The 25,651-nt window shown below is 38.7% G+C and overlaps 2 protein-coding genes and 1 pseudogene across 2 annotated transcripts in view; 2 read left to right on the top strand and 1 right to left on the bottom strand.

The window, feature by feature from the left end:
* LOC129136401 (olfactomedin-4-like) overlaps positions 1 to 25,651 on the top strand; it is an 82,520-nt gene that overhangs the window by 7,376 nt on the left and 49,493 nt on the right. The gene's annotated exons all lie outside the window — the stretch shown is intronic.
* On the bottom strand, positions 5,492 to 8,409 carry LOC466388 (olfactory receptor 52B6). Its single transcript, XM_009459797.5, is given in 2 exon segments — positions 5,492 to 7,971; positions 7,974 to 8,409. Coding segments are annotated over 2 exon segments (1,005 nt in total). The 3' UTR covers positions 5,492 to 7,402.
* LOC104008401 (heterogeneous nuclear ribonucleoprotein A1-like) lies at positions 17,043 to 18,126 on the top strand (annotated as a pseudogene).

Here is a 25,651-nt window from a genome sequence, read left to right as displayed (position 1 = left end):
CACTAGATGAGTAAGCATTTTTTTATTTTAAAATCTTTCATAATTTTTCCTCTAAGATTCCATCTACAGTGACTATTTGACCAGTTTAGAATACAAATAAATATGCTCCACTGTATTTATTATAACCTCTCAGCTTGGATTTTTAAGGAAAAGAAAAACTTCAATTGTCTGAGATAGGTATGATTAAAATGTGTGGCAGGGGGCCCTGGCTCACGTCTGTAAATCCAGCACTTTGGGAGGCCGAGGTGGGCGGATCATCTGAGGTCAGGAGTTCAAGACCAGCCTGGCCAACATGGTGAAACCCTGCCTCTACTAAAAATATAAAAAAATTAGCCAGGTGTGGTGACATGTGCCTGTAATCCCAGCTACATGGGAGGCTGAGGCAGGAGAATCACTTGAACCCAGGAGGCGGAGGTCGCAGTGGGATGAGATAGCACCACTGCACTCCAGCCTGGGCAACAAAGCGACACTCCATCTCAAAAAAGAAAAAAATGAAAAAATCTGTGGGCAGGTAGAAGGAGTTACCAAAAGCTAAAATGGAACATACACCCTAGGATTGTTTAATTCTAATCACAATTGACGTGAACATAGACATGTAAACAAGTGCTTTTTAAAAAGCTTCTCATTAATAAAATTAGTATAAAGAAAGAAAGAAGGTGACCATCTAGGATGTGACACCTGAAACTCAAAAAAAAAAAAAACCAAAAAGGTCTTCATATGGTCTTGTTTGGGGTTAAAGATTAAAATAATAAGGGGATTGAGGACCATAAGTTTTGAAAAACTTCAAGTGGCCAGGCGTAGTGGCTCACGCATGTAATCCCAGCACTTGGGAGGCTGAGGCAGGCAGATCACGAAGTCAGGAGATCAAGACCATCCTGGCTAACATGGTGAAACCCCATCTCTACTAAACATACAAAAAATTAGCAGAGGGTGGTGTTGTGCGCCTGTAGTCCCAGCTACTTGGGAGGTTGAGGCAGGAGAATCGCTTGAACCTGGGAGGTGGAGGTTGCAGTGAGCTGAGATCACGCCATTGCACTCCAGCCTGGGTGACAGAGCGAGACTCTGTCTCAAAAAAAAAAAAAAAAAGAAGAAGAAGAAAAGGAAAACTGCAAGTGAGATGGGGAAGAAACTGTTCCACCTTTTTCTTCTTATTGCTCCTTCAATTAAAATTATTTTAGGCCAGTCGCGGAGGCTCATGCCTGTAATTTCAGCACTTTGGGAGGCCGAGGTGGGTGGATCACCTGAAGTCAGGAGTTCGAGACCAGCCTGGCCAACATGGTGAAACCTCATCTCTACTGAAAATACAAAAATTTAGCCAGGAGTGGTGGCCGGCACCTGTAATCCCAGCTACTTGGGAGGCTGAGGCAGGAGAATTGCTCGAACCCTGGAGGTGGCGGTTGCAGTGAGCAAAGATGGTGCCATTGCACTCCAGCCTGGGAAGTAAGAGCAAAGCTCCACCTAAACAAAAAGAAAAAAAATATTTTAAAACATCTGTCCAGTTGAAATGGTAAAGCTGTTGAAGGGATTCTACTATGGTCTAAAAGTTTGTGCTGCACCCTTTCCCCACAAAATTTATATGTTTAAACCTCATCACCATTGCAATAGTATTATGAGGTGGAGCCTTTGGGAAGTGGCTAGGTCATGATGCTAGAGCCCTCATGAATGGATTAGTGCCCTTATAAAAGAGACCCAAGAGAGACCTTCTCGTCCCTTTCTCCATGTGAAGACACAGCTAGAAGGCACCATCTATGAATCAGAAAGTGGGCCTTTACCAGATGCCGAATCTGCTGGCACCTTGTTTTGTACTCCCCAGCCTCCAGATATTTCAGCAGTAAATTTCTGTTGTTTATAAGTTATCTAGTTTCTGATATTTTGTTGTAACAGCCCAAATGGACTGAGATAGGTTTAGAATATGCTACTCCAAAATGTACCACTGTGGCATAAGAATCCTTTTAAGCTGAAGGTAATTGAGAAAAAGCAGACACAGGATGAGCTCTCTGCCCTCCTCCTAGCTGCCCAAAAGCTAAACACAAATTCCTCTTGTGATGGTGACCGCCTCCCCTTGACTCATACTTCTCCGTTATTACCAGAAAGGGAATAACAACCTATCACCACAGACAATATGGCATTGAGAAAGAGCCTACACAAACCTTACTAATTAGCCCTTATCCTCCATTAGTTTCCACCACATTTTTACTTTCCTACAGTTTGCTACCCTTAGAAGCCTGAAACTTTTTTTTGTCACTTTTTAAAAATCTATTGTTCTTTTGTTAAGATGTTATGTAAGCCAATGTTCTAACCACCCCTTTGAGTTAGTTATCAATAGGTTTCTCCCATGTTAATGCACATATTAATAAATGTGTTTGTTTTTCTCTTATTAATCTGTCTTTTGTCAGTCTAATTTTCAGGGCCCTAGCTGGAGAATCTAGGAGGGTAGAAAAAAAGGTTTTTCTTGCACTATGCCTTCATTCATTTGAGCATTCTCAGGGATAACTGAGAGTAACTCTCTAGGTAATGTTAGGGGAAGATTCAGACGGAGACTTGGGAGAGTGTTAGGAACTCAGTGAAAAGAAATGTCTCAAATTCCTTGACATTTTTTCCTATAAATTTAGTTACACCCTGTAAGATAAATCTCCCTTATTTAATCTCTCACTCAGGGTCTCAGCCTTCAATCTATAAGAGGAGGCCCTTTTGCGGTATCTCTTACATGAAACTGCTTCTTACATAAAAAATGACAGATTCTTCCTTTGATTCTAAACAAGTACACATTACCTTTGTGGAGATAGCATCAGGAAATTATATTTTTCAATTTTTATTTTATACTAACAGAATGTGTTAATTTTGTAATCAAACTATAATAACAAAAGAAGCTATAGAAGAAAATCTTGACCTTGAAATAAAGAGAAACATAATGAAACTAATTTTATAAGTATGGAGACTGGCAAACACAAAAATTAAAAATTTCTCTTGAAATTGCTTGTTGACTTTTCTATTGAAAAGCAAACTGGAAAATATATTTTTGGTATATGCTTCTATATTTTGCATATATTCTGCTATATTTTTTATTTTGTAAAGGATTAATATAATTTATATATCAAATATTAAAATCAGTTAGATCAAGAAAACTAGAGAAAAATGAACAAAGATAATTCAAAGAAGATAACATGTAGATACGAATTATTAAAAGATAGTCTTTTTTTAAATTCCAAGTAAAAGAACAATGTGATAATATCACAAGTGATACTGTTCAATTGCTATGAATTTACCTAGCTAATATTTACAGACAATTTGGCAGCATCTATCAAAATTTTAAATATGCATGATCTATGATCTAGATGTTCCACTTTTAGGCATTCAGCTAGTGGAAATACAGTTCTACCAGAGGTGCACACAAATATACCTGCAATAAAGCATATTCTAGCTATTTTATATTAGTTAAAATTTTGATAGCAATAAAGTATCTATTAATATGCCAGTTATTTATTTCTTATATCTAGCTAATCTCATTAATAAACAAAACAACCCCTGAAGCAGGTATTATTACTCTTTTTTTACAGAGAAGGTAACTGAGGCTTAAAGAGGATAATTACCAAATTGCCCGGTGACAAACAGTTAGGTAGTATGTACTGAATATGGTGACTGCAATCTAACCCGTCTATGTGATTATAATGCCTTTTTGTAACTTGGTAAATGTTAACAAGTTTTTATACTTTAGTAAGCATGAGGGGGTGGATTTGAAACCTAGGAATTCAGACTGTATTTAGGTTGTTTCAAATATTTATGTGTTACAAAAATTTTGTCATAATCTTTAACCTTGTACACATCATTTTGTACATAAGGAGGCATATATGAAATGTAACTCCTATAAATGTGATTTCTGGATCAAATAATAAATACATACACATTTTGTTAGGTGTTTAAAAATTCTATTGTATGGTATATCCATAAGCAAAGTATGAGAGGCTCTGTTTTCTAACATTATGGCCAGCACGAGGTTAATCCTTTCAACTTTTACTAATCTGACAGGTAAGAAATGGTATCTTGGTGTAGTTTTTATTGTATTTTCTCTTATTAATAGTAAGCAAAGCATATTCTAATGATGTATCTGTTCTTTATGTTTATCAGGCTTTTGATCATTTTTTTCCTCTACATTTTGAGGAACTTATAAGTATTAGGAAAAGCAAGCGTCTTATCTACAATATAACTTGAAAAGATTTCAGTTTGTCATTGACTTTTGTCTCTTTGCTTATGATGGTTTTTTTTTTCCCCGTGAAAGAAATGGAGGTATATGTCTTATTAGAAAATCATAGAGAAATTCCTGTGGAAGAGACATATAAACAGGGAAATGCAGGAAAGGTGGGAATGAGTCATGTAAAGATACAGGAAAAGGATGTTTCAGGAAACAGGAATAACAAGCACAAAAGCCTGAAGAAGGAAATGAGCTTGGTGTATCTGTAAAACAGCAGTCAAGTTTATGTGTCTTCAGTGGCATAGTTGATTTAAATAGTAGATTTACATGCTGCTATAAAGACACATGCACATGTATGTTCATTGCGGCACTGTTCACAATAGCAAAGACTTGGAACCAACCCAAATGTCCATCAATGATAGACTGGATTAAGAAAATGTGGCACATATACACCATGGAATACTATGCAGCCATAAAAAAGGATGAGTTCATGTCCTTTGTAGGGACATGGATGAAGCTGGAAACCATCATTCTCAGCAAACTATTGCAGGGACAAAAAACCAAACATCGCATGTTCTCACTCATAGGTGGGAATTGAACGATGAGAACGCCCGTAAGGGGAACATCACACACCGGGGCCTGTAGTGTGGTGGGGGGAGTGGGGAGGGATAGCATTAGGAGATATAACTAATATAAATGACCAGTTAATGGGTGCAGCACACCAACATGGCTCATGTATACGTATGTAACAAACCTGCATGTTGTGCACATGTACCCTAGAACTTAAAGTATGATAATAAAAAATAAATAAAAAAATTTTAAAAATAGTGGATTTAAAGAAATCTCTACAATTCTTTAAAGAATACATTTAATTTTGACATGTTAGAATTATATTTGATTGAATTTAGTTACTGTAAATATTAGATTAAAATATTTTTGTTTTATTCTTGTTTTCTTTTTCCTAGTCCTCCTGGTAGAAACAAAGTTTGAGTATGATACACAATCTGGTTAGGTCTCAGAACAACCATTATGATGTTGGATGAGCCATTCATTAATAATAATTGAAACAATAATACAAATAAAGCTATCCTTTATAGAGCACTTATTTATTTGCAAAGTGCTGTTATAAGATGGATATATATTTATTTCTCACTAAATCATTAAGAGAAAGTTACTATTATTATTTCCCTTTTAAAGATGAGAAAGTTGCTGGGTGCGAGAGCTCAGGTCTGTAATCCCAGCACTTCAGGAGGCTGAAGCAGGCGGATCACCTGAGGTCAGGAGTTCGAGACCAGCCTGGGCAACATGACAAAACCCCACTTCTACTAAAATATGTAAATTAGCCAGGTGTGGTGGTGCATACATGTAGCACCAGCTGCTGGGGAGGCTGAAGCACAAGAATCACTGGAACCTTTTAGGTGGAGGTTGCAGTGAGCTGACAGCAGGTCACTACACTCCAGCCTGGGCAACAAAGCAATGCTCTGTCTCAAAAAAAAAAAAAAAAAGAAAAAGAAAAAGAAAAAGAAAAAGAAAGTTGAGATACAGAGAAGTAAAGTAACTTGCCCAGACTCACACAGTGAGTAAATGGAACAGTCATTTCCAACAGAGTCAATTTCAAAAAGATCTAGAACTCAAAACTTGATCACCACATCTTACAGTTTTCTTTTCCACATAATAAGGATGCTAATGACTCCTCTCTCTAACTTTTATTATCATTGTCTTGAGGATAGAGAGCTACGTGGAAAGAAAAAGGTGGAAATGAACTGAACATTCATTGAGTGCTTATTTGCAATAGATACTTAACGTTATATTATTCTCATCTTCTTCAAAGATGAGCAGAAAATTAAGTTCATGGATATTATGCAGACTCTCAAGCTTATTGACCAAGTAGTACATCTAACTTTTAAATCCATGTCTCCTGGCACCTAGCACAATTCTCTCCTCTAGGTGACATTAAGTCCCAGTGTCTCCCAGGAGGAAGAACTCCCGCAGAGAAGAATGAGTCTAGAGCAGAAAAGTGATGTTAAATTTTTTTAAAGAAGAATTTTCTACGCATATACTCATATTACATATTCGCTATGAGAGGGTTCTCATGCTTTGGGGCAATATGATAAAAAGCCTTCAAAATAATCTTTTCTTTCTCAAGAAGTGTACACTCTAGACAGGGAGTTAAGACACAAAGATGAGATTTCTAATAAAATGAGAAGCAATATACTAATGATCCAACAAAATAGTGATTTAGATGAAAAGTGGGGCAGAATCTCAAATGATGGCTCTTTCACTGTGGGCTGAGTATAGGAGTGGGCAGGGTTGAGATGTGAACTGTTTTCAAGAATAGTTTGGTCTTGGGCTAAAATTCAGGTTGAGTTGCTCTTCTCAATCTTAGAGAACATCAGCCTAGGCTAATTCCTGATGTTAGTAGTTATAATTGAGCAAGTTATTAAATAACATATAGATGTTTATATTTCTTTAACTATTTATTAAATAATATATCCATCCGTAGGTATCAGATATGAGTAGGTATTTTTATTTCTAATTTTAATGATGAATATAACTTTTAAATACAAAGCATATTTGGATGGAAAAGAGTCCTATACAATTGTCTACATTTCAGGGAAAACTTTGTCCAGAACAGGTAATGGTTAGTTCAGAATTATTTGATAAAAGTTGATAAATGGATATGTCCACCTATTTATGCTGCTGCTGCATTAGTATCTCTGAACATGGGTATATACATGTATGTGATTGTGAATTTGTGCAACTGGTAAGAAAAATATCATTCCATGAGACTATAAATTCTTAGACATGACAGTTCTCAGGGGTTCCCGTCATGAGAAAGATGTTGAACTGGCAAATGTCAAAATTATATACAAGTGATTAAGAACACATTAGGAAGCCAACGTAAGCAGTTAGAAAAATGTTTCACTTAGAACGTAAACTTGGTTCTTACATTTCCCCTAACTAGCTAGTTTTTCTTGAGGTGATGGGAAATCAGATTGCATTTCAATAGTAAGAGTAAGAGAATGAGACAGATTTTACTAAAGATTTCCAATAAAAGAAATCAGAGGTGGGTTTGAATAGGTGACATATTTAAATAAATCGGGAGATCGATGAGAATAACACACGGATAACTGGAAGATGTAGAGGTGAGAATGTGTTAAATACGGGACAATTGATAGGTGTAGAAAAGGGTTGAGACTAAGTTGAAAGCATTTATTTAGATCCTTTGGCAAGATTTGAAAACATCTGCTTAGCCCCTTCCAGTATCTGCTTAGTCCTCACTCCATAAATAACGGGATTGAGCATAGGAGGAATGACAACGTAGAGGTTGGCCAGGAGAATATGGACATAGCATGGGATGCTTCTCCCACCAAACCTGTAGGCAAAGACAGAAAAAAGGGCAGGGACATAGAAGAGTAGGATGCCACAGATATGGGATCCACAGGTACTCAGGGCCTTGGAGCGGGCATCTTGAGAAAGGAGACGGAAGACTGCTTGCAGGATGTGGATGTAGGAAACGGTAATAAGCATGATGTCCAGGCCTGTGGAGAGAAGAGCAGCTGCCAACCCATACCAGACATTGATGGACATATCAGAACAGGACAGATGGGCAATGCCCATATGCTCACAAAATGTGTGTGCAATGATGTTGATCTGGCAATAGTGCAGGTGCTCAAGGAGAAAGATGGATGGAAACATAATGATGAAGCTGCGGCTCAGGGCGGCAGTGACGATCTTCCCAATGACCTTGCTTGTGAGGATTGTGACATATCGCAGGGGGGGCAGATGGCCACATAGCGGTCAAAGGCCATGGCCAGCAGGACAGCAGAGTGAATGAAGAGGAAGTGAATGAAGAACACCTGAATGAGGCAGCCATCAAAGGAAATGTGGCTACAACCTAGCCACAAATTGGCCAGGGCCTTAGGCATGGTGGTGGTAGAGAGCAAGACATCAGCACTGGCCAGCATAGATAAGAATATGTACATGGGCTCATGCAGGATTGCCTGGGAGAGGATGACACAAATTAGGATGCCATTGCCTGCCAGGGCAGCGATGTACATGATGCAGAAGGGGATGGACAGCCAGATATGTAGTTGCTCCAGCCCAGGGATGCCAGTGAGGAAGCAGCCTGCTATGCGAGTGTCAGAGTTGTTCATAGCAGCTATGCTGTTAGCAGAAAAAAGGGCCATGATTTTATGCAGCGCCCTCACCTGTGCCATAGGGAAAAAAGAGCTTCAGATTTTTGAACACATTAGTAGACTTTCCATATGCACAAGGCCTGCATATACTTACAGGCCCAATGACAGTTATGGCCTCTGCACACAGGCATATCTCTACAGATAATCACACACAGGCTCTGCACACAGCCATATTCTCCGTAAATAATTACACATAGGCTCTGCACAGTTACAGGACCTGCCCACAGACAGGCTCAGTGTTCTTACTCAGAAGCTCTCCACACAGCTTTAAGAATTTCAGGAAACTAGGCCGGGCGCAGTGGCTCACGCCTGTAATCGCAGCACTTTGGGAGGCTGAGGCTGGTGGATCACGAGGTCAGGAGTTCAAGACCAGCCTGGTGAAGATGGTGAAACCCTGTCTCTACTGAAAATACAAAAAATCAGCCGGGTGTGGTAGCAGGCGCCTGTAATCCCAGCTACTCGGGAGGGCGAGGCAGGAGAATCACTTGAACTTGGAGGGCGGAGGTTGCAGTGAGCCGAGATCGCGCCACTGCACTCCAGCCTGGGCGACAGAGTGAGACTCCGTCTCAAAAAAAAAAAAAAAAAAAAAAAAAAAAAAAAAAAAAAAAAAAAAAAAAAATTTCAGGAAACTAAAGGGCTCAAAAACATTGCCAGACTCAGCACAGTGCCATAGGTCCAGAAGAGAACAGGGATAGGTAGAACATCAAAACCAATCTGTACAATCTCTTTGGGCATGTGAACTGTAATGAGCTCTGCAAAAGCCCCAGGCCCTACAGAGAGGACTGCAGTCCTACAACAACAGGACTAAACGACAATTTGATTAGCAGATTATGTGAAAGAGTAGGGTTGGGGGTGGTGGGCACTGCCAACCCTACACCCATTTTTCCCTAGGCACAGATGCGCTAAGTATGAAGGCAATTAAGGTAGCTATGGCATTTAGAAAGAACACCGGAGAGGGTGTGAAGAAACCTGGGTCAGAGGTCTGCCCTGTTAACTATTGGCTGCTTGATCTTGGACAAGTCACTGTCTTCTCTGAGTAACAATTTTCTTTCTTTCTTTTTTTTTTTTCTTGAGACGGAGTCTCGCTCTGTCGCCCAGGCTGGAGTGCAGTGGCGCGATCTCGGCTCACTGCAAGCTCCGCCTCTCGGGTTCACGCCATTCTCCTGCCTCAGCCTCCCAAGGAGCTGGGACTACAGGCGCCCGCCACCACGCCTGGCTAATTTTTTTGTATTTTTAGTAGAGACGGGGTTTCACCGTGTTAGCCAGGATAGTCTTATTCTCCTGACCTCGTGATCCACCCGCCTGGGCCTCCCAAAGTGCTGGGATTACAGGAGTGAGCAATTTTCTAATTTTTAAAATGAGCATAATTGTTGTTTTGTTGGTATATTAAGCTAAATTTTCTCTGTGGAAAGCTTATTAAATTGCGTGTGACTTCCTGAGTCACCTCTGTGGCTGTGAAATGTGGCACTGTCATCCAGAGCAGAAAGGAAGGCGTAGAACAATGCTTCTGAAGCTTGGTCTCCACAGCACCATCAGGGAACTTGTAAATTCTTCGGCCCTACCACAAACCTACGGATGAGAAAACCTAGAGTTGGGATAACATTCTGTGTTTTGGCAAGCTCTCTAGGTGATTCTGATTCATGCTGAAGTTTGTGAGCCACTGATGTAAGAACTTTTTGAACTTTCTTCCCTATCTACTCTAGATGTCTATCACTTCCACCAGGATCATTACCTTTTAGTATCCATTGGTTTCTGCTGCATCTGTAAATTCTCAGACTTCAACTAAATCTAACTAGTGTTATCCTCAGCTCACATAGTCAGGATGTGAAAAAATGACACAATCACATAAGTAGTCTTTAGTACATATTAGGACACATGATTCCTCCTCAGTCCTATTAAACTATTCTCACAATGAATATACGACTTTTTTTTTTTTTGAGATGGAGTCTCACTCTGTCGCCCTGCCTAGAGTGCAATGACATGATATCCGCTCACTGCAACCTCTGCCTCCTGGGTTCAAGTGATTCTCCTGTCTCAGCCTCCCAAATAACTGGGATTACAGGCGCCCACCACCATGCCCAGCTGATTTTTTTTTTTGTATTTTTAGTAGAGATGGGGTTTCATCATGTTGGCCAGGCTGGTCTTGAACTCCTGACCTCAAGTGATTCAGCTGCCTTGGCCTCCCAAAGTGCTGGGATTGGCCTCCCAAAGTGCTGGTGGCTCCCATGTGTGAGCCACCACACCTGGCATATACGACTTTTATCACTGCCCAAATTCTGTTTTTCTCTCTCCACTGAATGTTTCTCTTTTGTAACTCACATTTCAGGACTATCAGGAACATATCCCTCATATTATTCCTTTCCTGTACATTTATTTATCTCTGCATCCATCCTCCCCTCATTTCCTCCAGTCCCAGAGAAAGAGGTGCCAGTATCTTTCCTATTTTCCAACGTTTCTTTTGTCATAGCTGGAACATATTTTACTTTACCTAAATATGACAAGTTTCTTGAGTTATTATTTGAGGTGCTGGGAAATGAACCTAGGGCCTCGTGTATGAATATTTAACATATTAGATTGTTTTTAAAACAACCTTATACACACACAAACATACATATGCATACTTATATGCATGCATTCATATGTGTACTTATATACATACGCATGTATATACATGTATTTATGTGTATGAATGTATGTAGCTGTATCGTCAAGAATAATTTCCCCATCTATTCTCTGAATTACCTTTCTTTCCTACCCATTCAGGGACTTTGTTTCATCAATTATTCTCTGTCTTTATCTTCAGCTTCTCCTGATTTCCTGGATCTTTATTAAAGAATATTCAAATCTTTTTAACTTGAAGACAAGCAAAAAATTAACAACAGCTATAATAAAAACATTTTATTCTACTAAACTCTCTTTTAAATTACTGTTTTGTCTCTCTTCTTTCCTTTAAAAATCATTCTTCCATGAAAGACCACTTTTGACTTTGATTTCTCTACCTTCCACCAGTTCTTCTCTTGTACCCTGGTCTGATCCTGCTCTCATTAAAGTCATCTCTCTCCCTGCAGAATGGTTTACTGTTTGTGTTTCCTAATGGTCTGTAGCAATCCTCTTCTCACTCTTTCCTCTCTCTGACCAATCTTGTCTACTACCTTGGCTCCATTTAGCCTTCATGTGCTAATATCTCCCAAATCTACATTGCCATTTATGTTGCTTTCCAGGCTCTAGATCCACTTATCCAAAGCCCTCCCAACTGGTCTCCTAGTCTGCAGTTCTTCTAGTCTCTAAACCATTCCTCATAATTAAACAATGTTCCCAAAAGATAATTTTGCATATGCACTATCTTGATTAAGGATAATAACTGCCCGTTGCCTGAAAGATTCATGCAACTAACACACACACACACACACACGCACACACTCTCTCTCTCTCTCTCTCTCTCCCCCTCCCTGCTTTCTCTTTTCTCTGCTCATACTGGAAAGCATGTATGCCCCTGAAGCTACTCTTTTTTTTCCTGTGGTCTTTTATACATTCTGCTTCTTCTACTTCCATCCTCCTCTTTAACATAGCCAGTCTATATTTCTCATCCAGAAAGATTTTTCTCATCCCTCCAAATGGCTGGATCAGCAACTTTCTCTGTACTATTGCATTCCCCTGCAGCCATCTCTCTTTCTCCCTATCTGTACTTACTGCACTAAAATATTTTCAGTCCCATTATATTGTGAGCTCTCTGTGAGCCAGGACTGTGCCTCATTTGCTATTGACTGGGTTAGAATTTACACTTAATGAATGTTCAAAAGAAGGTGGAGGAGGTACATTCCCACTTACTCAGCCATGTAAGTTTACCCTGACAACAACACACACCAGTACCACAAAAATCACAGGTTTCTTATCATAGATCTTCTGTTCTCATGTTCTCTTCGTGTCTGTAGTTGGTAACACCATTGTGCTCCTTCTTCCCACTGCACCCATCACTCACCACGTTCATCCTCTGCTACATGTTCCCACCTTTGTGGGTGACATCAGCGCTTGCAAACATCTTTCTTCTCCAACTTGACTTCAGTTCTCCTCCTAAATAATGAACCTCCAAGGTAGCCTGTGTCCATCTGGCGTCTCCCTATTCTCCATCCCAGTAATTTCTGTTTTCACTCCAATTCAGGCATCCGTTAAAGTCTTCACACCTCAAAACTGAGCAACTCCACTTTAAGTGTCCATCTGGCAGCTCTTTGTAAAAAAAACCTTCCACTCCATATATACTTAACCCCCTTGTCCACGAGTTCCTCCTTCAGATATCTTTGGAACCTCCTATCTTTTCTAATATATCTTTTCCAATTAAACATCTCTTGGCCACCATGGAAATTTACATGTTTTAGAGTAGAATCAGGTCAGAGATAGACTATTCAAAGTTAAATACAAAATTAAATACATTAACTACAAGAATGGAAGCAGATTTTATTTACTTTCACTTGGCTTTAGGCTTCAACTCTGCAAGCCTGACTTCCTTGGTTAGAAACTTGAATAATACTGACCACATTTAATTCCCTCAGTCGCTAACAATTCCTTATCCTGGCTTGTATTCCTAGTTTTCATTCTTAGGCAGTATACTTTGTTTGATAAATTCATATATACGATCTATTACAAATCTAGGCAGTTTCTATTAGAACTTTTTTTGTCATCTGTTGACTTATCCCTTCTTGGGTTCCCAAAATATGAATGTTAGTTCCAAACCTTCTCTTCCTTCCTCTCCTCTAAGACCCAATACAGCAGATGGGCTAATCTCTGCAATGACGGAGAAATCTAGACCATCAAGCAAACATTCCTTTATCTTCTTTTCTCTGTACTCTGGCAATCCTCCTTCATCCTCTAATTCTCTTTCATTTTTTTTAATGGGAGAAATTATCCCTTCTGCTATTTTAGTAAATTTCTACCACCTTCTTTTGAATCCTTTACCTGACTCCTCTGTCCAGGAACTTGACCCATTTATCCCTTATGCATGATCTCCCATATGCTGTAGTTTTCTTTCCACTGTTCCTCAATGTCTCAGGACATAATCTATCTGTAATTTATGATTCTTGCATCCTCCTTGAGAGCAAAGGATTATTTACTCATCCAGTCTCTCCAACCTTACCTAGAAAGTGTCCCTCCAAACTGCCCTTCTTCCACTCCACCCCTCAGGAAAACACAATTCATTCCAGCTACCCATTATTCTCTCTGCCCCTCTTTGAACATGCCCATTTCTCATCCTATTCCTCCATATTAATACTTCCTCTTCATCCTAAAAATATCTGACCCAGACTTACCTCCCTGATGTCACCTGCTCAGATTCACGGCTTCTCAATTCCACAATTCATACACAGCACAGTCTTCCTTAATATATAGAATCGAATCTCAGGTCTTGCCTCATACAGTGTTTATTCCCTCCTCTCCTCTGGGAGCAGGGATTCTCCTGCCTCTGTGTATCTTTCCCTTTCTCAGCTCCAATTCCCTCCCCCGCCATCAGGGCTGATTTCCCCCTCCCATTCAACGCAAGGACCTAAGGCACATGGTATATGCTTTGGCATAGAGCCAGATAGAAGAGATTATTGATAGACACTCTTAATATCTGAAGAAGGGAAGGGCTTAGCAACAACTCAGAGGCTCTTGGCCTGACAGTGTTCATTAAATTTGTTTTTGCATTTCCTGTTCCATCACTAGTTCTTTTCCATGTCTTCAATTCCACCTTTGTTTCTCTCTTCCTAGTGTCCTTCGTAAAGTCTTTTTCTCTTGGGGTTTTTAAATTTATCACCTTCTTTGTGTCTGTCTGAAAACCCATGTTTCTTTTTTACCTTAGAGCTTTTAATTTACCCCTCCACTGCCCCTAAACATCTATTACATTCATATATTATTCTAAAGGGAGGGAGGTACAGGGATTATTACCCCTGTCTTGCTCACTGGAACATTTGACAATTCTTGATTGATCCCTTCATTGGGTCAGCATTTGAGGTCAATAGTTGAAGAAATCATGTCTCCTTACCATGAACAGTTACCATTAATCACAATATAGCAGTGAGTGCAACTTGCTGTGAGTCCAGAATCCAGATAAATAATTCATCTGGTGTATAGCTAGGGGAGGCCTCGAAGAGTATCAAATTGTAGTTAGTACTAGAGAGAGAGAGAGTATGTAAGGTTATTGTGAGTGCTTAATTGAAACAATGAATATGAAAGGACTTTAAAGATGAAATAAATGACAATGGCAATGCTTTCAAGAATATAGATTAAGGGGTAAGAAGAAAATAATAACACTAGAACCAGGGCAGAAATAGTAAAGACTAGTATTCAGGGTACAATAAAATGTATCAATCTGTCTCAGAATCTTTCAAAATTAAGATGACTCATTTTTCTGGGCCAGGCTTAACTTAGTTTTTCTTTCTTTTTTTTAAAAATAACTCACTCACCATAAAATTTACTTTTTTAAAGTGTAAAATTCAGTGGCTTCTGGTTTATTCACTAGGTTTTTCAACTATTACTACTAATTCCAGATCATTTTTTATACCCCAAAGAGAATCTCCCTGCTTATTAGCAGTCACACCACATACTTCCCTCCCCATTGGCCTTTGGAAACCACTAATCCATTATCTGTCTCTATAGATTTTCCTATTCTGGACATTTCATATAAATCAAATCACACAATTGTGATCTTTCAATGTGGTTTCTTTAACTAAGCAACCTGTTTTCAGTGTTCACCTATTTTGTAGCATGTGTCAGTACTTCATTCCTTTGTATGGCCAAATATCTGATTGCATGGATATAATGCATTTTATTGATCCACCCTTGGATTGATGAACATTTGGTTTATTTTCATTTGGGGGTTACTATTATAAATTGTGATGCCGTAAAACATTTGTGTGCCAGTTTCTGTGTGGATATGTTTTTATGTCTCCTGGGTATAGATCTAGAAGTGGAATTGCTGAATTATATGTTAACTCGAATTGAGTTTAATTGTTTGAGGAATGCTAGACTGTTTTTAAAAGTGGCTATACCATTTTACCTTCCCACCAACACTGTATGAGGATTATAATTTCTCCACATCCTCACCAACACCTGCTGTTACCTGACACTTTAAATCTAGATCTCTTAGTAAGTGTGAGGTGATATCTCATTGTGGTTTTGATTTGCATTTCTTTGATCATCTGTTTATGGGTTCACTTGTCATTTCCATACCTGCTTTGAGAAATATCTATGCAAATTTTTTGCTTATTTTGGATATTTGCCTTTTTATTATTGAATTTTAAAGATGGCAAAGATTGCTTATTAATTCTAGATATAAGATCCTTATCAAATATATGATTTGCAATTTTTTTTCATTCTGTCATTTTTTTTCACTTTCTTAAGTGGTGTCCCTTGAAGAACAATTTATTTTTTAATTTTGATGAAGTACAATTTATATTTTCTTTTGTTGCTCATGCTTTTGGTGTCATATCTAAGAATACTTTGCCAAATCCAAGGTCATGATGGTCTCCCATTATGTTTTCTTGTAAGAGTTTTATAATTTTTGCTCTTTGTTTTGTGTATTGACTGAGTGTTATATATTGATCTGCAACATTGTTGGACTCATTTATTAGTTCTAATAGTATTTTTTAAGTGTATCATTTAGCACTTTCTTTTTTTTTTTTTTTTTTGAGACGGAGTCTCGCTCTGTCGCCCAGGCTTGAGTGCAGTGGCGCGATCTCGGCTCACTGCAAGCTCTGCCTCCTGGGTTCACGCCATTCTCCTGCCTCAGCCTCCCTAGTAGCTGGGACTACAGGCGCCCGCCACCACGCCTGGCTATTTTTGTATTTTTAGTAGAGATGGGGTTTCTCCATGTTGGTCAGGCTGGTCTCAATCTCCTGACATCGTGATCCACCCAACTTGGCCTCCCAAAGTGCTGGGATTACAGGCGTGAGCCACCGCACCTGGCCAGCACTTTCTATATATAAGATCAGGCCATCTGTGAGTAGAGATAATATTATTTACTATTTTCAATTCTTGGTGTCTTTTATTTTCTTTTATTTGAGCTGTTAATTTTTCATAGATGACCTTTACCAGGTTATGAGAGTTTTATTCTATACTAATTTGTTGAGTGTCTTCTTTTGAAGATTATCTTCTATTTGAAGAATAATTTTGCCAGATACGGAGTTCTTAGCTGGCAATTTATTTTCTTTCAGCATTTTAAATATGTCATCCCTCTGCCTGCTCACCTTCAGGGTTTCTCATGTGCTATCAGCATTAATCTTATTCAGGATCCCTTGCACATAATGAGTCACTTCTCTCTTTCCTCTCTCTTTTTAAAATAAGGTGCTGCTGTTCTACTAAGAGGTATATGAATAATGGAAATGCCTCCTGTAATCCTAGCACTTTGGGAGGCCGAGGTGGGCGGATCACCTGAGGTTGGGAGTTCAAGACCAGCCTGACCAACATGGAGAAACCCCCTCTCTACTAAAAATACAAAATTAGCCGGGCGTGGTGGTCCATGCCTGTAATCCCAGCTACTTGGGAGGCTGAGGCAGGAGAATCGCTTGAACCCAGGAGGCGGAGGTTGAGGTGAGCCGAGATCATGCCATTGCACTGTAGCCTGGGCAAAAAGAGTGAAACTCTATCTAAAAAAAACAAAAAATTTAAAAAATAATAATAACGGAAAATGCCTTTCTGCCTGTGGATGCCGCCGAAGAAGCATCATTAAAGTCTCTCTTCTCCCTTCCCTCATGTCTAAGTCAGAGTCTCCTAAAGAGCCTGAACAGCTGAGGAAACTGTTCATTGGAGGGTTGAGCTTTGAAACAACCGATGAGAGGCTGAGGAAGGAGCCATTTTGAGCAATGGGAACACTCATGGATTGTGTGGTAATGAGAGACCCAAACACCAAGTGCTCCAGGGGCTTTGGGTTTGTCACATATGCCACTGTGGAGGAGGTGGATGCAGCCATGAATGCAAGGCCACACAAGGTGGATGGAAGAGTCGTGGAACCAAAGAGAGCTGTCTCAAGAGAAGATTCTCAAAGACCCACTTAACTGTGAAAAAGTTATTTGTTGGTGGCATTAAAGAAGACACTGAAGAACATCACCTAAGAGATTATTTTGACCAGTATGGAAAAATTGAAGTGATTGACTGAGGCATTGGCAAGAAAAGGGGCTTTGCCTTTGTAACCTTTGACAACCATGACTCTGTGGATAAGATTGTCATTCAGAAATACCATCCTGTGAATGGCCACAACTGTGAAGTTAGGAAAGCCCTGTGAAAGCAAGAGATGGCTAGTGCTTCAGCCAGCCAAAGAGGTCAAAGTGGTTCTGGAAACTTTGATGGTGGTATGGAGGTGGTTTCGGTGGGAATGACAACTTTGGTCATGGAGGAAACTTCAGTGGTTGTGGTGGCTTTGGTGGCAGCCATGGTGGTGGTGGATATGGTGGCAGTGGGGATGGCTATAACGGATTTGGTAATGATGAAAGCAATTTTGGAGGTGGTGGAAGCTACAGTGATTTTGGCAATTACAACAATCAGTCTTCAAATTTCAGACCCATGAAGGGAGGAAACTTTGGAGGCAGAAGCTCTGGCCCCTATGGTGGTGGAGGCCAATATTTTGCCAAACCTCGAAACCAAAGTGGCTATAGTGGTTCTAGTAGTAGCAGTAGATATGGCAGTGGCAGAAGATTTTAATTAGGAAACAAAGCTTATCAGGAGAAGAGAGTAAGAGAAGTGACAGGGAAGCTACAGGTTACAATAGATTTGTGAACTCAGCCAAGCACAGTGGTGGCAGGGCCTAGCTGCTACAAAGAAGACATGTTTTAGACAACTACTCATGTTTATGGGCAAAAAACTCGAGGACTGTATTTGTGACTAATTGTATAACAGGTTATTTTAGTTTCTGTTCTGTGGAAAGTGTAAAGCATTCCGACAAAGGGTTATAATGTAGATTTTTAACTTTTTTTGCACCTATGCTGTTGAATTCTAAATGTAATAGTCTGATTGTGACGCTGAATAAATATCTTAAAAAAAGACTGGAAATAACTAGAAATTATAAAATATAATAAAAATGATAATAAAATGGCTAAGAAATGTGTGGAAAAATTTTCAACCTCACTAGAAATAGAATATACCCACCAAGCTAGCAAAGGTCAAAGAATTATGAGCCTATTGATTTTTTTTAAGTCTATACTTTTTATTTTTTACCAAAGAGGTGACACATTTTATTTAAATGCTTTACTTCTTTGAGATGGAAAGTGAATACTGCCATGCCAGAGTGCTTACTATGTGCCAGCTCTGGCACTAAGGCAATTAAGACAAATAATTTAGGAGGAATAGGAACTATTTGAAAGCATTTTCATATAAAAATGATTCTAAAGAAAATGTGCTCAGAAGCTTTGGAACAAACTCACTTCTCTCTTGATGCTTTCAAGATTTTCTTTTTGCTTTTGGCTTTCAACATTTTCATTATTATGATGTGGATATCTAGTTTATCCTATGTGGAGTTCTTTGAGCTTCTTGAATGTGTAGAGTCATATTAAAAAAATCAAATTTAGGGCGTTTTCTTTGCCATTAGTTTTCCAATATTCTTTCTGCATCTTTCTCTCTTGCCCCCCTTTCTAGGACTCTCATTATGAATATGGTGGTATACTTGGGTATGTCCCAAATGTTTCTGAGTCTCTGTTTATTTTTTGTCTCTTTCTTTCAATTCTTCATATTGGATAATCTATTGATGGGCATTTGGGTTGGTTCCAAGTCTTTGCTATTGTGAACAGTGCTGCAACAAACATACGTGTGCATGTGTCTTTATAGTGGAATGATTTATCATCCTTTGGGTGTATACTCAGTAATGGGATTGCTGGGTCATATGGTATTTCTGGTTCTAGATCTTTGAGGAATCGCCACACTGTCTTCCACAATGGTTGAACAAATTTACACTCCCACCAACAGTGTAAAAGCGTTCCTATTTCTCCACATCCTCTTCAGCATCTGTTGTTTCCTGACTTTTTAATGATCACCATTCTAACTGGCATGAGATGGTATCTCACTGTGGTTTTGATTTGCATTTCTCTAATGACTAGGGTTGATGAGCTTTTTTTCATATGTGTGTTGGCTGCATAAATGTCTTCTTTTGAGAAGTGTCTGTTCATATCATTTCATATCTTCCTGCAACTAGCTCAGTGTCTGCCCAAACGGCCACCCAGTTTTGTGCTTGAAACCCAGGGCCCTGGTGGTGTAGGCACCCAAGGGAATCCCCTGGTCTGCAGGTTGTGAAGATTGTGGGAAAAGCATAGTATCTGGGGCGAAATGCGCTGTTCCTCATGGCACAGTCCCTCACGGCTTCCCTTGGCTAGGGGAGGGAGTTCACCAACCCCTTGCGCTTCCTGGGTGAGATGATGCCCCACCCTGCTTCGGTTTGCCCTCTGTGGGATGCACCCACTGTCTAACCAGTTCCAATGAGATGAGCCGGGTACCTCAGTTGGAAATGCAGAAATCACCCACCTTCTACATTGATCTCGCTGGGAGCTGCAAACCGGAGCTGTTACTATTCGGCCATCTTGCCAGGCACCCTTCAGTTTTTCCAAATTTTAACACCAGAATGTCTATTTGACTTCTTTTTATAAATTATTTGTTGATATTTAATATTTGGTGTGGTGTTTTTCTCATATTTTCCTTTAGTTGTATAGACATGATTTCCTTTAGCTTTTTGAATATATTTAAGCCAGCTCATTTAGTCTTTGTATGATAAGTCTAACATCTGGGTTTTTTCAGGGACAGACTTTATTGACTTTTCTTTTTCCCGTGTATAGGTCACATGTCTTATATCTTTGAATGTCTCATAATTTTTTTTGTTAAAACTGGAAAATTTAAACAACGTAAAGTGATAACCCTGGAAAGTAGATTTTCCTCCATTCCCAGGATTTGCTGTTGTTGCTAATTATTGTAGGTTTTTCTTTTTTAAGTCACTTTTTGGACTATTTCTGTAAAGGTTTTCTTGTTTGTCATGTACAGCCACTGAATTTTCTACTCAGTTGTCTTAGCGGTCAGCTAATGAACAGAGATTTTCTTAAATATTTGTGAACAATCAATGTCCCAGGTTGCTGAAGGGCTTCACTGGCATTTTGAGGCACACATTAAACACTCAGCAGTGCAGTTTACAACCCTTTCTTTGCCTCCATTTCCTGCTTTTGCAGAGTATTAAGGAGAGCAACAGGTGAGAGAATAGGGCCTCCTCGCAGCTCTTCACAAGCACCTGAACTTCTGGATTCCCACAGATATGTCAGTCCTTTTCAAAACATGGTTAAGTAATCCTGGAGAAGGTTTTCAGAGGACATTAGCACTTTCGAGAATCATAAATAATAGGTAGAATTTAGACATTGAGAGAAGGCAAGATTGCACTTTTGGAGTAAAATATAAGCAGTGAGATGTAAGAATGATGGAGAATATATGAAGTCCTATACGGATATGCTTTAGGGGAGAGTTTTAGACACATTCACATAGGTAGAACCCATATATACAGGAAAGAGATTGCCTGCTGAGCAGGGAAATAAAATGTATTCTGTAGGCATAAAGGGAATAGTTATGTGCTTTTACACAAGATTGTGAGTGACTTGATAGTTTCCTGTTTTCAGGGACCAATAAGGTAGCACAATTAGGTAAAGGTTTGCAAAATGTTGACAGAACCAGAATAAGAATCAGCATTCTCATTCTATAGTTCCAATTAATAATCAGGATGGGTTCAAGTGAGGCAGTGGTGAAGAAATGGAGTAGGCAGATAAAAGAGGGGTTCCAAAAGAAAATCACAGAAGTAGGAAAAGAAAATACCGGGTTTGAAGGAGGAGGAAGAGTCATAGTCAACCCTCAGATTACATCCTTGAGAAATTTCAGACTGAATTAGTTAGTGAGAGGAAAACAGTCTTGGAATTTTAGTTGACAACAAAGGGCCAGTATTCTCTCAGGTTATGGGTCTGGTGGGACATGGTCCAGATATACTAACAAGGTGGTCATGGTAATGGCTATAGGCAGGAAATAGTGGGTTTAATTAATACCTTTTGTCAGCCTTTGATAAATGATGTAAAGGTTATGACAAGAGATAGAATGTGTTTTTCTTAGTGTTTGTTACATGATGAAGGCAAAGGGATCCAAGTTATAAAAAAGACTTAAATGGATTCAAGGCCAGTCAGTCTCAGAATCAAATGTGACATTTTGTCCTCAGCGAATGGCAATCACCATGATGGCCACATTGAATTTAAGTAGCTTCAATCCAGGACTCTTCATTCTGTTGGGGATCCCAGGGCTGGAGTGGTTCTGCATATGGATGGGAATTCTCTCCTTTACCAGTTACCTCGTCTCCCTTGCAGGGAATGTCATCCTTCTCTACCTTATCACTGTGGAACACAACCTCCATAAACCCATGTTTTTCTTCCTCTCTATACCGGCCTCTGCAAACCTCATATTATGCATTACATATTTCCCCAAAACATTTGGGATATTCTAGCTGAAAGCTCAGAAAATAATATTTCCTGGATGCTTCACCAGGTTTTTTTTTTTTTGGCCTACCTCACTTCAGCTTTTTTTCTGGACTTGGCCATCTTGTTGGGTCTGGCATTTGGTCATTACATGACCATTGGTTTCCTTCTGAGATACACCAGTGGCTTGACACCTCGACACTTGGCAAGATTGTGGTGAGCATTGATTGAAGGTTTAATAACATTTTGCCCATTGATTTCCTGGGGAAGCATTTGCCCTTCTGCAGAACACACATTAATTCTAACACATACTGTGAGCACATAGTTGTGGCCCTGCTTTCCTATGCTGATATGTCCATCAATATCTGGTATGACTTTACTATATTAGTAATGACTATTATCTCAGATCTGATCCTCACTGATATTTCCTACACCCTCACCCTTCATGCTGTTTTCCACCTTCCATCCTTCTGAAGGCCCTAAGCACCTGTGGTTCTCATGTCAGTGTCATTCTCATGTTTTACACACCAACAATGCTTTCTGCCCTTACTCATCACTTTGGCCAGAGTATCTCTTGCACTTTTTACATCATGTTTGTGGGCCTCTATAGGGCAATCCCTCCTGTACTCAATTCCATAATTATGGAGTAAAAACAAAGCAGATTGGAAACAAGGTCATACTTTTATTCTTTCTTAAAGGGATGCAGTGATATGAGGATGAGAATATGGATAAATGGGCTGTGAAAAATTTAAAAGAATTCTTATGTAAATCACTAGCAGAAAGTCTTCCAATGAGAGATCCAATTTTTATGAATTTTAAGATTTCAGTGCTATTGGAGAAACTCAGTACAATTAAAGGAATTAGGAGATAAGAGAGATAAAGATTATTCGAGTTGCAAGAAAATAATAGGCATCAAATGGAGGCATTCTAATTTTCTACCATCAAAAACATAAATATGGGAAGCACTCATTCAATGGCCTAAAATGAGGTGTTGCTTATTTCAAATCATAAATAAATGCAGAAACTTTTACCCTTCTTTTAGTTCTTTCATCCTGTTTCAATTTTCTCTTTTTCAAATAAAGAAACAAATTAATTTATAGGCTTGTGAGGCTCAGTGTGTTTAAGATGTAGCAAGCTCATAAATTCAGTAAGCATATTTATGCTGAAAATTACCAAGTCTAAAGCTGTACATCAAATTCCTTATATGCCCCTATAGCCAACTTCCTATTTGATGTGTACTCTTAACATTTCCCACTGAAACTTCAAAATCAACATGTTCAAATAAAAATTACCATTTTCTTTCCTTATTTGCTTCATGATCCACAAATCATCTTGAATTCTCTCTTACTAAACAGTACAAAATTTAACTAGTTTTCCATGTCAAAGTCTATTTTTCTTATTTTCTTTAATTCTTTAATTATTTAAAAATATGTTTATTATTTATTATGTTTTCTAAATATGCTTTGAATTTATCCACACACTTCACATTAAAATATGATCACTATTGTCTCTCTCTCCCAAGTTTTCCATACCCTAATTTAGGAATTTGCTACCTCCAGTCTTTTTTTCTCTCCCATCCACTTGCTACTCAGAAAATATCATGGTCTTACTAAACTCAAACCTAGATCGACTCACTCTTCTACTTTAAATCATTCAACAGTAGATCTATTTGCTTTGAATACAATCCAAATTTCCTAACGTGTATGTTTTCAAAGCCTTTTATAGTATTTCGATGCCAACCAGTCATTGTCTGGTGTCCACTAGCCCCAACCTCCTTCTTTTCTCTTACTCTTACATGCCCTTATGTTACAATCATACCATATTTCTTTTAGTTTTTCAAACAAAGTATGTTTTCTTTCCACTTGGACCTTTATACATGCTGTTCCCTCTGGAAAATGAAGCTTAGCTTGAACTTGGGTAACAAGGAGGAGAAGAGGAAATGATTTTGTAATCTTTTTGCATAAAATACTTTGTCCTACTTCACATCCACTAGGACAGTGATATATATATATATTTCATAGATATGTTTCATATATATATATATATTTCATATATATATGAAAAGGAAAATAACAAGTGAGGATGAGGAGAAATTAGAACCCTGATACATTGGTAGTGGGAATGTAAAATGGTGCAGCCTCTATGGAAAACAGTTTGGGTGTTCCTCAAAAAGTTAAATGTAGAATTACCGTTTGACCTAGCAATTCTACTCCTAGGTATATACCCAAGAGAACTGAAACAGGTGTTCAAATAAAAACTTGTAAATGGTTGCTTATAAGACCATTATTCATAGTAGCAAAAATAGAAGTAAAAATAAGTACAATGTATATCAACTGATGAATGTGGTATAATTATACAATAAAATATATTCAGCCACAAAAAGGAATAAAGTTTCAATACATGCTGAAATATGAATGAATCTTGAAAATATGTTAAATGAAAGAAATCAGACACAAATGGCTGACATGTTGCATAATTTCATTTACATTAAATGTCTAGAAGAGAGACATTTGTAGAGACAGGAAGTACGTTAATGCAGGAAAAGGAAGTGGAGATTGACTAGTTAGTGAATATGGGTTTTCTTTTTGGGGTGATAAAAAGGCCTGAAATTAGACTTTGGTGATGGTTACACAACATTAGAAATGTACTAAAAGCTACTAAATTACATACTTTAAAGTGGAGAATTTTATGTCATGTGAATCTTACCTTAATAAAAGTTCAACAATATGCTCATTATTATGCAAGAAATATATGATGATATATAGAAAATAAGTCAATTTCATTCCAAAATTTTTGTTCTTACCTACTCACTATTCTACCTCAGAATGAGTCAGGATTTCTGTAGCCCAGAGACTTCATTATCACATCCTTTTTGAGTTACATCATTCTAATCCCAGTGTGTCAGGTCTAACTAGAGTCACAAGAGTCATGTGCTAGAGGCTGCTCCCACTGGCTCATGAGAGCCACATGTTAACTTTCAGGACTTTTGCAAGCAGGTCAACATCAAATTGGTAGCTTGAAGTCAGCTATAGTGGAAATATCTACATTTTCTCAATCAGCTGCTCTACAATCAAGCCCCAAGAATTGGCTGTTAAGCATTCATCAGCTTACCACTGGCCATAGTCCTCTTGAAGCCCAATTCACAAGCCTGAGTGTGGCTCAGGCCACGACTGCAGGCCTTATAAGGCTGCGCTTCAGCTTCAACCGCTTCACTGGCTCTTTTCTTTTGAACTCTGATTTTTATGTCCCCTTGGTTAGTTTTACCCCAATGACCTTTCATATTCCTAAACTTGATCGTATTTTTGAGAGTAGTTTGATAACACATTATTTTATTGTGATTTAGATATAACTTTTTAAGTATATAGCTTTGTATTACTATAGGGAGTGAAGAAGAAAGGAGAGTGGGAAGAAGAGACAGGAATTAGCATAGGGACAATGGTCACTCAAAATATACAGGGTTGAATTATGTGAAAGTTGAAGATCATTTACATTAGAAGTTTGCACTGAATTATATTGTGTTTTGAAGATTCATTTTATCAACTTCATCTTGAAGGAACACACAAATTATTCTGGACAAGATACACTGTTATTATTCAATTATAAAGACAATAATAACTGTGTGGTCCCCCACAGCTGATTCTTGCTCCTGAGACAATGCAATAAAGGCCAGGTCAAATGTCCTATGGCATGCTATACGCGCATCATAAGCAAAGAATGAAGAAATATATATTTTCTTTGCTCACGAAAGCCAGAGAGAATATTCCCTAGACCCACCCCCACACACATACCTCCCTCCTTCCCAGAATGTTTCCTTAGACATT

This window comes from Pan troglodytes, chromosome 9 (genome assembly GCF_028858775.2).
Source record: "Pan troglodytes isolate AG18354 chromosome 9, NHGRI_mPanTro3-v2.0_pri, whole genome shotgun sequence".
In the NCBI taxonomy this organism is placed as follows: Eukaryota; Metazoa; Chordata; class Mammalia; order Primates; family Hominidae; genus Pan; species Pan troglodytes.
This window is presented reverse-complemented; position numbering and strand designations above follow the sequence as displayed.